General features: G+C 41.5%; 2 protein-coding genes across 2 annotated transcripts; one reads left to right on the top strand and one right to left on the bottom strand.

Moving 5' to 3' along the window:
- Nucleotides 1-641: 641 nt before the first annotated feature.
- LOC141910827 (protein phosphatase 1L-like) lies at nt 642-5,122 on the bottom strand. Its single transcript, XM_074801666.1, has 4 exons — nt 4,679-5,122; nt 3,978-4,146; nt 3,359-3,489; nt 642-2,655 (listed from the first exon to the last, which is right to left on the bottom strand). The coding sequence occupies exons 1-4, from the start codon at nt 5,054-5,056 to the stop codon at nt 2,263-2,265; spliced, it is 1,071 nt and encodes a 356-aa protein (XP_074657767.1). The 5' UTR covers nt 5,057-5,122; the 3' UTR covers nt 642-2,262.
- A 252-nt stretch (nt 5,123-5,374) lies between these two features.
- LOC141910904 (DNA excision repair protein ERCC-5-like) lies at nt 5,375-13,848 on the top strand. The gene is made up of 14 exons (XM_074801787.1): nt 5,375-5,498; nt 5,841-5,998; nt 6,285-6,460; nt 7,271-7,512; nt 7,841-7,919; nt 8,060-8,203; nt 8,605-9,544; nt 9,731-9,930; nt 10,253-10,372; nt 10,783-10,996; nt 11,540-11,684; nt 11,786-11,874; nt 12,347-12,534; nt 12,669-13,848. The coding sequence occupies exons 2-14, from the start codon at nt 5,911-5,913 to the stop codon at nt 13,302-13,304; spliced, it is 3,261 nt and encodes a 1,086-aa protein (XP_074657888.1). The 5' UTR covers nt 5,375-5,498; nt 5,841-5,910; the 3' UTR covers nt 13,305-13,848.
- The last annotated feature ends 726 nt before the right edge of the window (nt 13,849-14,574 follow it).

The following is a 14,574-nucleotide window of genomic DNA, read 5'->3' as shown; positions in this document are numbered from 1 at the left end:
GACACAAACGGTACTATTAATTATTTTTCCGTAGTGAATTCATGCATTCGAGCTAGCTCATGGAATGCACCATTATTGCAAGATTTATCAAAATCTTCATGCGTATAGCGATCTATTTCTTCAGGCAACGTATATATAGTTAAACGAAACTTAGCAGTAATAAACTTCAGGAATTCGGCCGGCTCCCTGCCGAGCGGCACGGCTTGTAGTGTTCATCCAGGGGCTACCCGGTTAACCGGGGTCTGGTTAATGAAAATTACTTGACCGTCCGAGTAACTTGGCACTATTTCTATTTTACTGGCATTTTAGATCATTAGGAGACCATGCACCAATAATCTACCATTTCTTTCATCATAATTTCTACCGGATATCTATCATAAGTTTCACCATAGACAATTGGTGTTCTGGTTTTCTTCAGCCCTAGTGTATTCTTAAGACATTTCAGATAGTGGATCGGAATACGACGGATGCGCCATCTCTTGGCTGATACGAGAATCATTAGAGACGAATGAAAATTTACAAAACAAATCTACGCATTTATTTAGTCATTTTTTTTAGGTTATTAACAATGATCACATACACTATTATCATATTCTTATCAATTCGAAAAGAATAACATTTCATCTGCCCCCCCTCCCCCTCCCCCCAAGAGACCATAGACATTCGAAATGCACTTCATACAAGGCATGTAAAATCCTTTTTTAAGTATAAATCCCCAAAATTCATATTTCTTAATTCATTCAGGCTAACTGACACTGCCTTGTAAAACGCAGCCTGAGTCGGGTCAATTTTACCGAAACACAGCTTTTAACTTTAATTTCCTTAAAACTGGTTTATAGAACCAGCCCCTGCAGCCTAGGTACAATTAGTTAAAACAAACTGGTTAAAAAACCAGCCCCTGCAGGGTTCATGTGAAAACTGGTCTTTAAAACCATGAGTTAAAACTGGTCTTTAAAACTAGCCCCCTGCAGGTACAAGTTCAAACTGGTCTATAAAACAGCCCCTGCAGGTATAAGTTTAAACTGGTCTATAAAACCAGCCCCTGCAGGTACATGTTAAAACTGGTCTATAAAACCAGCCCCTGCAGGTACAAGTTTAAACTGGTTTATAAAACCAGCCTCTACAGGTTTAGGTTAAGTTGCAGACACCTCAGAAGTTGATGAGCAATTAGTTTCTTACAGATTTCAACAACATGACTAAATGAGTACCACACAGTCCTCATTGAGTACCACACAGAACTCATCATAGAATATCGTGCAATAAATACTCAATGAGTACCAGACAGAACTCAATCAATTATACACATGATTATAGTGAGTAACTCACAATACTCATTGAGTACCAGACAGTACTCATCGAGTACCGCACAAAACTCAATCAATTTTTACTCAATCAATCGTACACATGATTAGATTTTAAATTTCAACAATAAACAAAAAGAAAACAACAACAAATATTTAAAAGAAGAAATATCAACAATTTTCTCTATAGAGAAGAAATTATTAAGAGAGACACAAAAATTAGCGATCGAACATGGCTTATAAAAAATTGCAGTCAACATAAATCCAAGATGGCCGCCTTACTATCGGAATAGGACAAGAGCCTCAATTATACCAACTATAAATGAAATACATGTAGTACAGCAAACTTCACAGCCTTGCTCAAGTTTTTTTACCAACCGGTACTCGGACAAAAATCATTTCCAGACATCATAAATGTATTTTCCAATCTTTGATTTGAACTTTCATATCAGAATCGAATTTTTGTGGCCGGTCCCAGTTTGTCTGAGTTAGGCAAGGTTTACTGTATTATCTGAATTGAGCAAAATTATTATTTAAGCCACATGCACTTGGATGTGTAAATCCATGATTATTGGTTCTTCAAAAAGTTAACAAATGCTGAACTGAATCCTCGAGTTCAGGATCCAGTTCAATAGTTGTAAGAGTTAACTCAGCACTCAGGATCCAGTTCCATAGATGTAAGAGTTGGCCCTGAACTCAAGATCCATTTCCACAGCTTTGAGTTTGAGTTAACTCTAAACTCAGGATCCATTTCCACAGTTGTGAGTAAGAGTTAACTTCGAACTCAGGATCCAGTTATGAGTTACAATTAATGAGTTACAATTAATGACCGTGATTCTAACTCACAACTGTTGAACTCATTAGTAGCAACAACTGGGATTAAATTATTTTTTTTAAATTCTTAAATATTTACGTAAATCAATTTTTTCTTCTAAAAATGCGCGTAAAACATCGCGTGACCTCAAGCCGTTGATCCGCGCCTGACGACCGACGCCTGATTGGCTAAAAAGTTAACGACGATGACGGTGATATTGTCGAGCGAGCCGCGGTAATACGCCTGCAACACGATACTTTTCGCTCCGAAATGAGGCTCGTCGAGCCTCTCTCTGATGTACGCGACCGCCTCCTCGTTGCTGAACATATCCCACAATCCATCGGTGGCGAGAATCATGAACTGCGGTTTGATTTCGTTCAGATCGAACGTCAGAATGTCCGGATCGGCGATGATGAGATTCTTGTCTTTCAGCGGGTAGTCGCCGAGAGCGCGAGAGGTCGCCAGTACCCCGGCTACGCGCCAAACCCCGTTAAAACTGATAAAACCACCGGCGTCTTTTATACGCTTTCTCTCCTTCAGCTACGAGAATAAAATACGAACGAGAAAATAATTTAATAATTTGAATCAAGATCAGAATTGCCGGTTAAAAATTTCAGGACCCAGTTCCACAGTTCTGTGTTAAAGTTAGTTCATTTTCAATGTTTTAACCCAGAGTCAAATCTTAACTCAGAACTGTGGAACTGGATCCAGATGTCTCCACAACTGTCAACAGGTTTTAAAGCGTAGGCCAGCACTTTCATTTTTACATCCAACCTTCTGAAAATCAGCCGCCCCTTACAATACATCAGCTGCCCCTAACAGAGTAGATGTCAATATTCTATCTCTCTGTATTTTTGGGGGAATGAAAGCCGCGATGTCATACACCTAACAATAAATACAGCCCCTTTTAAACCCCAGCAGAGGAACACTGGTGGACCTAGTTATTTTCAGAAACCCGCAACCTGAATTTGATTCTAGGGAGAAATTAGTTTCAATGTGTTTTTGATTATGTAATGATTGTTGATTGATCGAATGAATGACTTGATTTGTCGTGATCCTTACGAACCCATCAGTCGCAACTGCCGGGATTGGGGTCTGCGAAAATGTTGATGAATATTTCATCATGCGGGTCATGCCAATTATGTGAGGCAGTTTAGAAAGAAATATTCAATATTTCCAATCAATAATAGTCAATATTCTATCAACGCTGATAATAGGTGTAAAACATATTAGTTGATTTTACCTGATGTGGTTTATGGTCGAAGGATAAAGGCATCAGTTTATCGTCGTCTGTATAAAGCACCGCACGAGAATCGCCGACGTTCGCGACGGTCAAAATACCGTTCCTTAATAACATCACCAGCGCTGTCGTTCCTGAAAATACAACAATGAAATAGAATTGAGTCAGTGAATGAGAGAAGAGGGGAAGAGAATGGAGGAGAAAGAAGGGAAGAGAATGGAGGATGAAGAGAATGGAGGAGAGAGGAGAGAAGAGGGGAAAAGAATGGAGAGGAGAGAAGAGGGGAAGAGAATGGAGGAGAAAGAGGGGAAGAGAATGGAGGAGAGAGGAGAGAAGAGGGGAAGAGAATGGAGGAGAAAGAGGGGAAGAGAATGGAGGAGAGAGAAGAGGGGAAGAGAATGGAGGAGAAAGAGGGGAAGAGAATGGAGGAGAGAGAAGAGGGGAAGAGAATGGAGGAGGAAGAGAATGGAGGAGAAAGACCGGAAGAGAATGGAGGAAAGAGGAGAGAAGAGAATGGACGAGAGAGGAGAGGGAAAGAAGAGGTGAAGAGCGGGAGTAGGAAGACAAACTGTGGAACACTGGACCCAAAGTCTGTAAAGCTGTGAATTTCGTTTATTCGTACCTGACGCTTCGTTTGTCAATTTCTCGACTGATAACAACTGCTTGTCGACGTACAATATCTCGTCGGTGAGGAGTTTACTGAAATTATCGGGGCCTCCGTTCAGAGCCGACTTCAACAATCGAACCATAATCGTTTTAAACAATGTCTTCTCGACGAAATCAGCGGCAAACTGAAAAAAAAAAAAACCTAACAAATATAAGACAATAAAACCCTTAACTAAACCCCCCACAATCAAACCTAAACCCACCCTTACTGACCACTTTTAAACCCCTGCCCTGGATACTGGACACTCTTAAGACTAGTTACATCTTGTTAGCTACCTAATTGTTGGCGGTAAGCGTTTATACTCGGAGGAGCTTATACCAATTAATGTGGTTTGTGAAAATATCCGATTCCGAAACTAAAACACCGTTAGGGCACTGACTATGACTACGTATGCAGTTGCTTAACCACCTGCCAGCCCTCTTAACTTAGAACCCCCTCTAGAATACCAGACACTCCGAAAGTCCAGTTATGTCTAGACTTGTCACCATTTAGTGGCAACCTTTTTCGAGATTTCCTGGGCGGTGTAAAAGAACAATAAAGGGTTTGCGGCCAGGGTTTATGTTGGCCTGAGCATCAAGGGAGGCAATCAATCCCTGGCAAGTGAGGATGGTATTTGGCTCAACGAGTAAAATCAGAATGATTGTTTCGAATCGTACCTGTCCACCGTGTCCGTCGAATATACCGTAAATCGATGTTCCGGTGTGTTCGAGCTGATCGGCGGTAACCACGTTGAACCGGTCCTCCATTGTCGCGCGTCTGCCCTGTATCGCGTACATACCGACATTGCCCTTACGCAATTCCCACGACGCTTTTGTCTTACGCGTCAAATCCGCCGAATCATCCGCATCGGTCGAGGAGGCTGACGAGGTACTGCTGAATCTTAACTTCGATCGCAGTTTTTTTATCGTCGACCAAAACGTCGATCTCTGTCGGAATAGAGCGTAGATCACGATGATCGTCAGTAAGGTCAGAAGCGACTGGCTCGACAGCAGATATCGCCGGATCCATCTTATCGACGCGTGAACCAGTGACATGATCGCCGCGTCCGGGAAATTCGATCGAAAAACTTCGCGAAAATTTTTTGTTTTGTTTATACGAACGCCGCCATCTTGAACGAACTAATTACCGCCGGAAACCTTGCCAACTATTAGACTTGTTCCATGTTTTAGAAAATTATTAGGAACCCATCTTAGGAGCAACAGTTCATTAAAATCATTTCTAAAATGTAATGTAGCGGTCATAATACAAAAAAGATCGTCACTATTTGACTAAGTCCAATTCCTTGATTTTTGCCAAAGTCCAATACCGTGTTTTTTTGAGTTTTTCTTTGAGAACTGTCAAAAATGAGACGTCGCGTCGATTTCTATTTTCTATGGAATTTATGTGTGTTTCTCGGCTTCATCGTCGTCATCGTTTATTTATTTTACACGAATTTCTTTGCGTAGAAAATCGTGACGCTAAAAACAGTAAAATACGGTAAGAAATTTCCAATATAGATAAATTGAATTGATTAAATTGTGTGGAGCCAACGTAAATTCAAATTAAATTTTATTGCACACATTCAAAAACACTGTGCTTATAAGTCATTTTTACCGGTAAGGAAGCACATTTTTATCTTTTCATGAATTAAATTACTACTGGGGAATTCATATCATTTTGAAAATGTGGATGTCTTATTTCTTTGAGTGCTATTTCTTTTGATGAATTGTTATAAAAAGTTTAGGCCCAGCTGAAAGTCAGAAAGAATTCAGAAAGGTGCAAAGTGAAAGAATCTGTTGAAAATTCTGATCGTTTCTGTTTGTTTTCTGTTCGTTTCAGAATAAAAGAAAGTCTATCTGTTGAAAAAAACTGTGAGCTGAGTCGATAGTTGTTCGGGGCCGGATTCAAGATGGGAGTCCTCGGTCTATGGCAGCTTTTGGAGAGCATCGGGCGCCCGGTGACTCTGGAGTCATTGGAAGGAAAAATTCTAGCAATCGATATCCTTTTCATCGTCAATTTACACCGCATTCAATTTAAGGGTAATGTTAAAACTGGGCATTCTGAGGGCAGCCCTTTTCCGTACACCGGTATAAGGTGCTGATTGATAGTTTGGCACGTTCAAAATATTTCATTGTTTGCTAATTAGAAATCTTTTAACATCTTTTGAGCAACTGCAGCCCTCGAAATGACAAACCCTTTGATCTTTCTAGCACATAATCCAGTTCGGTTAATCGCGATGATTGAGCAAAGCTTTAATTATTTCCGTCCTTAACGGCGGAAAACATGTCAGTATTTGGCTGCATCAGGCGGCTAAAGGAATGCGAGATAAACAAGGCAACCCGTTACCAAACGCTCATCTGATCGGACTGTTCAATAAATGCTGTAAACTGCTTTATTATCGAATCAAGCCGGTGTTTGTGTTCGACGGAGGAGTTCCGGCTCTCAAACGAGATACTATGGTACGTATAGTTTTGAACAAGCCTCAGCCCCCAAACCCTAGCCCAGGGGCTGGGTGCACGGACGTGGCTTATGCCCACGGGCCTAAATTGAGCTCAGACTGGTCTTAAGTTGTTAGATTGGTTATAGAACCAAAATGAGTTTAGACTGTCTTAAGTTGTTAGATTGGTTATAGAACCAAAATGAGTTTAGACTGGAGTCTTAAGTTGTTAGATTGACTATAAAACTAAAGTGAGTTTAGACTGGTCTTAAGTAGTTAGATTGGCTTTAGAACCGGCAAACTGATCTTAGACTGGTCTTAAGTTGTTAGATTGAGATTTAGAGACTGAAATGAGCTTAGTCTGGTCTTAAGTTAATTGGCTATAGAATTAAGTTGGTCTAAGACCATGTCCAAGTCTTGGCCCTTAGCCCCCGGGGCCAGTTGCATAGTCATGGCTTAGACCTAAAATCAATCGAAGGCCAACTTAGTTCTTTAGTCGATCTAACAACTTGAGACCAGTCTTAAGATTTAAGTCCACGTTTTGACTTAAGTTTTGACCGTGGAACTGACCCCAGAGGGACCCTGTAGGAGTTATTAGTATCAACCTGGTTTACTTTCTGCCAAATTTTTTTTTTACTTTAAAAAAATCCCTATGTGTGACATCAGCAAATTGCCAAATAATAACTTGATCTTTTGTGCGATCATTTCCGGAAAGGTCTAGAGCATCAAATCACAAGTTGAAATTGATGATGTCCTAGGAGATTTGTGGAGGCAGATATCTTTTCTCGAAGAGTCTGATGGAAACTCGCCTGCTACTTAATCGTTTTTCTAGAACGCGCGAAGACATCGAAAAGAAACGGCCGAAAAACGCTCGGAGAAACACGCGCAGAAAATCCTGACAAACTACGTGAAATCGCGCGCGATACATGATGTCATCGGCGGTGACGATACGGAGGCTGCGTCGGTCCAGCCGTCGACCTCACATCATCGAACTACAACAGACGTCGATGATCTGTACGTGTTACCACCCGAAGCAGACAACACTGACGACAAACAACACAGTGATTCTAATTCGTAAGTTTACAACTTATTACCTAAACTTTGATTGAAGTGAAGTTATAGTTATAGTTAAATACTTCTTCCATAGATCTCCCTATGACATCATCAAACACTTCCAGAACAAGAACGGCAACTTCCACAAATCCTTGATGATCTTGTCTATTGCTATCACCAATTTCATCCCCCTATGACATCATCAAACACTTCCAGAACAAGAATGGCAACTTCCACAAATCCTTGATGATCTCGTCTATTGCTAACACCAATTTCATCCCCCTATGACATTATCAAATGACTACTAGCCTCTTAATAGCCAATCATAATTAGTGATGGATATTTTTAGTTTATACACGCTGGGTAGCGGGTCCGAGGAGGATGGAGATGAACAGATACAGAAACAATTTCAACAGCATCTGAAACAGGTACTGAACCATCAATGGACCATGACTTTCATGACAATCACATCCACTTTTATTCTAAGATCCAATTTACAGTCGAAGGAAAAGATTTTTCTTTTTGTCGCGGAAAAAATCAGTTTTAAACGTTTATGATTCGTTTGTAGAAAGAGTTCCAAGATTTGGATTCAATCGATTTCGAATCGGAAGATTTCAAATCGATGCCTCCCGAAATTCAACACGAGATCCTCTCCGATCTGAAAGAGAAAAATAAACGCCGGGCTCTGTACAGGCAGCACGAGATGCCTGAGGTGAGTATTACAATTTGATGAAATGATGTCATAGGGCATTTGTGGAACGAAGTAGCCATCGTTCATTGACGATCATGTCATTTGATTATGATGAATAAACAAACTCGAAACTTGAAACTTTCTAGAAATTAAATTGATGATAGGAATTGATGAAGTCATGAGATTTTTAAAGTAGCCAATGTTGTTTTAGAAGAGATTGATGTTGATGTAGGGAGATCTATGGAAGATTAAGTCATTGCTCAATGTTGTAGTCAAACTCCACTTTGAATTAGAAATTGTAAATTGAATCGGAAATACGAATAGATTACCGGTAGGACTCAAAAACAGGAGACAACTTCGGTATTGTGGCTACTGCCGATGAACAAGTTTGTTGAATTTAAACACAATTCTTTTCGTCCTAGGATTCGCAGAATTTTTCGAATTATCAAGTATCGAAGTTAATGAATCAGAGTCGTTTGTCTCGACGTCTGAACGTCGTACGCAGCGAGATGAACGAACAGCAGACGGGCGAGATAGTCGACAGTTTGAATCTGAAGGGGCGGAGCATCGAAACCCGCCGCGTCCAATCAGAAGACTCGTCGCATTATATTCTAATTAAGGGTTTGAATAAGTCGTTGCCGCCGTCGACGATGATTACGGACAGACGGAGTCGGCAGACGGATGTTATCACGTCTGCTGATAGTTCTAAAATTGTTAACGATGATGATGATGACGAGGATAGAAAGGAGGAGATTGAGGAGCAAACGAAGAAGGAGGAAAGGAAAGTGGCGGCGATGTCTTCGCAAGCGATCGCTGATTGGTTTGCGTCGACGCAGGTAAAAATATCGACGGCCGAAAATTCGTCGAAATCCGAAGATTTTTTGAGAAAGAAGGTCGCGATTTCTCTCGAATCAGGTGATGATATCAAACCGGTGGTGATCACGGCGAGTCCAGATCGGCGATCCTTCAAATCTGCGAAACCGATCGAAATCAAAGACGATGATCTAGTTTCCGATGATGATGATGATGACGACGCTGTTGTCGAAGTTTCGTCGGCGGCGAGTTCAAAAAAACCGCAGACGTTCGGAGGAAAAACGGTCATCGATTGCGTCGAAAACGTTTCGAAGACTAACGCGGACAAAATCGCGAAATTTGATCAAATTACGAAGAGTTCGGAGAACGGGACAAAATCCGACTCCATTCGCGGAGTACAGCCGGCGAAAGTCGACGAAATCGCTATCGAAACTAATTTGAAAAATCCGTTGTTGGAAGAACAGAAGAAAAAAACGTTTGAAAAAGCGGAGGAGGAGGCGGAGGAGGAGGCTCCGGTTGTAACTGAAATATCGGATGATTCTTCGGATGGTAAGGAGGGCAATAACTCATAACTGCCTCAGATCCAGATTGAAAACCTTTGTTTTTAAGATGAAATAATGATACATAATAAATGATGATAAATAGTGATTATCAGTAACTGATTTCTGGAATGGTGTTTGAGATGATGCCCGTTAAAACCGATTTTTGAAACTATTTGAAATATCTCAATTGTAGATGATTTGGTTGAAGTGATCAGTGAAGTGGTAACGATACCGAGCGAATCAACTGACGACATTCCCGAGATTATCGAGGATGATGATATCGAAGGGGAACATGGTGAGAGGGAGGATCTCATAGAGGAAAGGAAGAATGATGATGATGATTTGCAGCAGACTTCTCGTGACATCGCAGAGGAATTTAAACAAATGACTCAGGTGGATACCTTAGAATCGAGGGATGGAAGGGAGTGGGGAGTTTAAGGTAAAAGGTGAAGGGGAGGGAGTTGTAGACATAGAGGAAGGGAAGTTTTAGAGGGAAGGGGATTTTGGTGATTTAAAAGACCTTTTGATCCTTGGCATTAAAGAGAGAAGGGAGTAGGGAGTCTAAGACAAAAGGCAAAGCGGGGACGAAGAGGAAGTGAGTCGAAGGAAGAGAATGGGAGTTTTAGAGGAATCGGGAGAATTGATTATTGTGATTTGAGGTCCTGAAAACATTTTTGATCCAATACGCTTTTTCTCTGTACGCGTGCGCGCGCAGGTCGAATTGAAGAAGATGGCCACTGACCTTGAAACTGAAGGCGAACATTTGCAGCAGACGCGCGGCAAGGAGGAACGTCTCGCGAAAACGATCACAGATCAAATGCATTTAGAAGCCCAAGTAAGTATCACTGGATTTCTGCCCTCACCTGGTAATTAGGGCTTAAGTGTGAGAACTAGGTTGAGATTGTTTGATCGCGTGTAAAATCAAACAGTTTATGTCTATGTTTTACGTATTTGACTGTGTTAATTGATTGGATTCTTAGCAGATCAAATCATGGAGAACAACGAGCATATCAGAGAATAGTCAGGGGTAATTTGATTAGATAGATCGCGCGTAAAACCAAACAGTTTCCGTCTATGACTGTGTTAATTGATTGGATTCATAGTACAAGATCAAGTCAGGGAAAACAACATGTATGTCAGGGAATATTCAGGAGGAAATAGCTAGTCAAACAAAGTGGCGCACCCTGCTCGTCTCATCGGTATTTTAAACTTTCAAAATAAGGCTCGAATTATGAATAATTTCAGGAATTGTTGCAGCTATTCGGTTTGCCGTACATCGTCTGCCCGATGGAAGCGGAAGCTCAGTGCGCGTATTTAGACGTGACCGGTCAGGTCGACGGTGTCGTTACGAACGATAGCGACGTGTGGCTGTTCGGCGGCGAAACCGTCTACAAAAACTTCTTCAACCAAGACAAACACGTCGAAATGTTCAAAATAACGGATTTAACTAAACACCTAGGTCAGCATTATAGCTGCCTCATCGATTAACCGATGACACCATCCAATTGTGACTGCAATTAACTGATATCTATCTCAGTTTAGAGTGAACAAATAATAACCCACAGTTAGGTCTGTAAAACAGTTTATTTTCTTGACAATTTCGAAGCTTGAAATGAGCCCCTATTTTTGATTATGGGGCTTAGTCAAAGCTTCGAAACTGTCAAGAAAATATACTGTTTTACAGACCTAACTGTTGGTTTTTATTTGTTTACCATCGATTCTCTCCTACAACTGAACCTCGTAACAGCGAACTTCAAGGGATCAGAAAATCTGCTCGTTATAACCGATAGTTCGTTGTATCCAGTATGGAATTAATCAAATTTCAAATACTGATTTACATTTAGTTAGATTTGATCTATATGGACCTTTTCAAAGTTTAGTCAAAATCACTAGTAGACAGTTTGATGACATCATAGGCAGATGTCACCTTTAAAAATAGTGTAAGGTGGGGTATTTTCTATTTTTCGGAATATTTAAAATGCTTGCTGTATTTTGCCGTCAGGTTTGGATCGTACGCGGCTGATACAGATCGCTGTAATGTGCGGCAGCGACTACACGGAAGGCGTGGCCGGCGTCGGCCCGGTTACTGCGCTGGAAATCCTCGCCGAGTTTCCCGGGGAACAGTTAACCGGTTTGAAACGATGCAAGTAAGTGCGTCTCGTCGAACGCGCCTGTAAAATATTTTTAGTTTTGAAAAATTGAAAACTGTTTCGACGATGCTGATATATTATGATGTGGTTAATTTTAGAGAATGGTGGGACGAGGCTCACAAGCAGAAAAAACCACCGTCGGAGACGAAAATTAAATCCAAACTTCGCAGACTTGAATTCAGTCCAGGTAGGGCATCGTCTACACTTCATATGTGTTCAGTGCTTCACCTGAGACATTTCTAATTGAAAATGAACTAACTACAAACACCAGATATTAGACATTTTATCAGCTCACTTTCAAAAACTGATCGTCCACACTTCACATGTGTTCACAACTTCACCTGAGACATTTCTAATTGAAAATGAACTACAAACACCAGATATTAGACATTTTATCAGCACACTTTCAAAAACTGATCGTCCACACTTCACATGTGTTCAGTGCTTCACCTGAGACATTTTCAATTGAAAATGAACTACAAACACTAGATATTAGACATTTTATCAGCACACTTTCAAAAACTGATCGTCCACACTTCACATGTGTCCAGTGCTTCACCTGAGACATTTTCAATTGAAAATGAACTACAAACACCAGACATTAGGCATTTCATCAGCACACTTTCACTAACTGATCGTCCAGCCACTTTTTATTGCAGGTTTTCCGAGTGAAGCGGTTTTTAAGGCGTACCTAGAACCTACTGTTGATACGAGCCAGGAACCGTTTACGTGGAGCCGACCCGATCTAGATCTGCTACGAGATTACTCGAAACAGAAATTGGGCTGGGCGAAACTTAAAGCGGATGAAATGTTGCTTCCGGTCATGAAAAAAGTCAATGAAATATCGGTAGGAGGAGAGAAGGGGCGGGGCAGGGGTGAGCAGGACAGGGGGTGGGCAGGACAGGGCGCTGTAGGCAGGGCAGGGGTTCACGGATCCAGTTTCAGTTAAAATTGCTGCCATTTTGAATTTTTGAATTTCAGGTTCAAAGAACGATCACAAGTTATTTCACTCCGCAGTTCATCTCAACAGATGGCGCTGGCGACGCGATGAAGAAAAAACAACCAAGCAAGCGGCTTAAACGAGCTCTCAATCAAATCAATTCTAGTCCTACGAAACCAGCGCCCCCTGGAGGCGCGTCTGCCCCGAGCGAAGGCGCGTCTGCTCCTAAACGCAGGAGCAATCGCGCGAACGTGATGTCGAAACGGGAAGCGATCGATAAATTGAAACTTTCACGACGAGCCGCCGCGAAACGAACTAGCACCGCTCCGGTTCGGACTGTCGATCGCGAATTAGTGTTATCGGAGGATAGCTCCGACAACGACGACGAAGTAATCCCGAAGATTAAAAAAAAGAATTTAGTTCGCGCCGAATTTCCGGCTTGTTCGCCCGGGAGTCCAGAGTCCTGGGGCGATTACCTCAAACCCGGTTGCGGTATAAAATCGCTTGTGTGCGGTGGGGGCGCCACCGGCAGACGCACCAACAAGGGGAAAGGTCGCGGAAAAAGTTCGAATAAAGGTGGCAGCACCGCCCGGCCGAATCGCGCCTCAGTTGAAATAGTTAAAGAGGTGAAGCTTTCTGAGTCGAGCAGTAGCGATGATGAGCCGTCTAAGGGGTAGCCCGCCCAGCTCGGGGGCTGCAGATTGAGACCTTACATACATTATTCGATAGTCTAGCAGCTAAAGGGTTTTGGAAAACGGCAATGTTTTTTCAGGCCCTGGAAAAGATATGGACATTTTGTTTTTTTCTCCCAGCATGCCTATGGGTCTACACTGCTTGTTCTAGGTTGGCGATGTGTAACCGAGGGGTATGAAAAATTTATAATCCGGGTATAGAAAGAAAAGTTATGGAAAACGAAATTGGGAAAACCGTAAGTTAGAACCTTGTGTAATACTTTGTGTTCATATGTGTATATATTTTGTAAATACGGTAGAATTAAATCGTCCAATTAGTGATGATCTCCATTCTAAATGATTGTAACATCATGTTTATAGTTAATTCATCTAACTTATTAATGAACTAATTGAGTAATTTAATTTGTTTAAAAACATGAATGAATTCATTGCATCATCAAAGGCTTGGTTAAAACAACAATTTCAGTCGCAATGAATCTCTTAAAAATATCTGTAAGTTTTATTCAGAATTTCATCATTCACATCTATTTCACTTGAGGAGGGGAAAACGTTCGTTTGTTAATAATAAACTATTTTTGTACTCATCAGAAAAACTTTATTCTCTATTTTAATCGCTTCTATGCGTGCATTCTCAATACATGTACAGTCCATGTGCGTTTTACCACGAAGTGCAGTGTTTTGACTATAAACCCCTTTTCTAGATTTACGGGACGAACTTGCGCACCTTGACACAAAAAAATGAAGCACTCAAAGTTGTGAGGGTGCCTTTCGATAATTAGAGCCTCTAGATCCGTGCGCTGCGTATTTACAGGTTATGTCTAAAATCGGCCTTGAAGACGAGTTCGTCTGCGGCCGGCAGCCATTTTGTATCCGGTACCACGATGCTGTCGTACAGACGACAGTTCACCTCGGTAGCAGACGATATCGGTTTAATGACGATCAGATCACATCTCGGATTTGACAGACACGACAACGCGCATTCTAATTCACCCCCTGACGTCATGGATCCGACCGCAGCGACATCTGGCGACGGAATCTGCCCGCCATGAATATCGTAGAAATCTATATTTAATAGAGTTAAAATTAATGGAAGAATTTCGATATTCTAAAGCGAATTGGTTGAAATTGACTATTTTTTATTAAAAAATGGAGTGTATGAGAAAGAGAGAAAACGGTTGTTCCAACCCCGATCACGAATACTAAACCAAACAACCGGCCGTTCCGGGATTCGAACCTGGGTCCCCAGATTGCGAAT

Source organism: Tubulanus polymorphus, chromosome 9 (assembly GCF_964204645.1).
Source record: "Tubulanus polymorphus chromosome 9, tnTubPoly1.2, whole genome shotgun sequence".
Taxonomy (NCBI): Eukaryota; Metazoa; Nemertea; class Palaeonemertea; order Tubulaniformes; family Tubulanidae; genus Tubulanus; species Tubulanus polymorphus.
This window is presented reverse-complemented; position numbering and strand designations above follow the sequence as displayed.

Bases quoted from the DNA above. Each gene is read 5' to 3' on its own strand.
- LOC141910827 (XM_074801666.1), bottom strand. From the start codon at position 5,056: ATGTCACTGGTTCACGCGTCGATAAGATGGATCCGGCGATATCTGCTG. The intron at 3,490-3,977 runs GTACGAATAAAC...TTGTATTTTCAG, and splicing joins ATTGACAAACGAAGCGTCAG to GAACGACAGCGCTGGTGATG. The intron at 2,656-3,358 runs GTAAAATCAACT...TTATTCTCGTAG, and splicing joins TCGACCATAAACCACATCAG to CTGAAGGAGAGAAAGCGTAT.
- LOC141910904 (XM_074801787.1), top strand. From the start codon at position 5,911: ATGGGAGTCCTCGGTCTATGGCAGCTTTTGGAGAGCATCGGGCGCCCG. The intron at 6,461-7,270 runs GTACGTATAGTT...TCGTTTTTCTAG, and splicing joins CTCTCAAACGAGATACTATG to AACGCGCGAAGACATCGAAA. The intron at 10,373-10,782 runs GTAAGTATCACT...GAATAATTTCAG, and splicing joins AAATGCATTTAGAAGCCCAA to GAATTGTTGCAGCTATTCGG.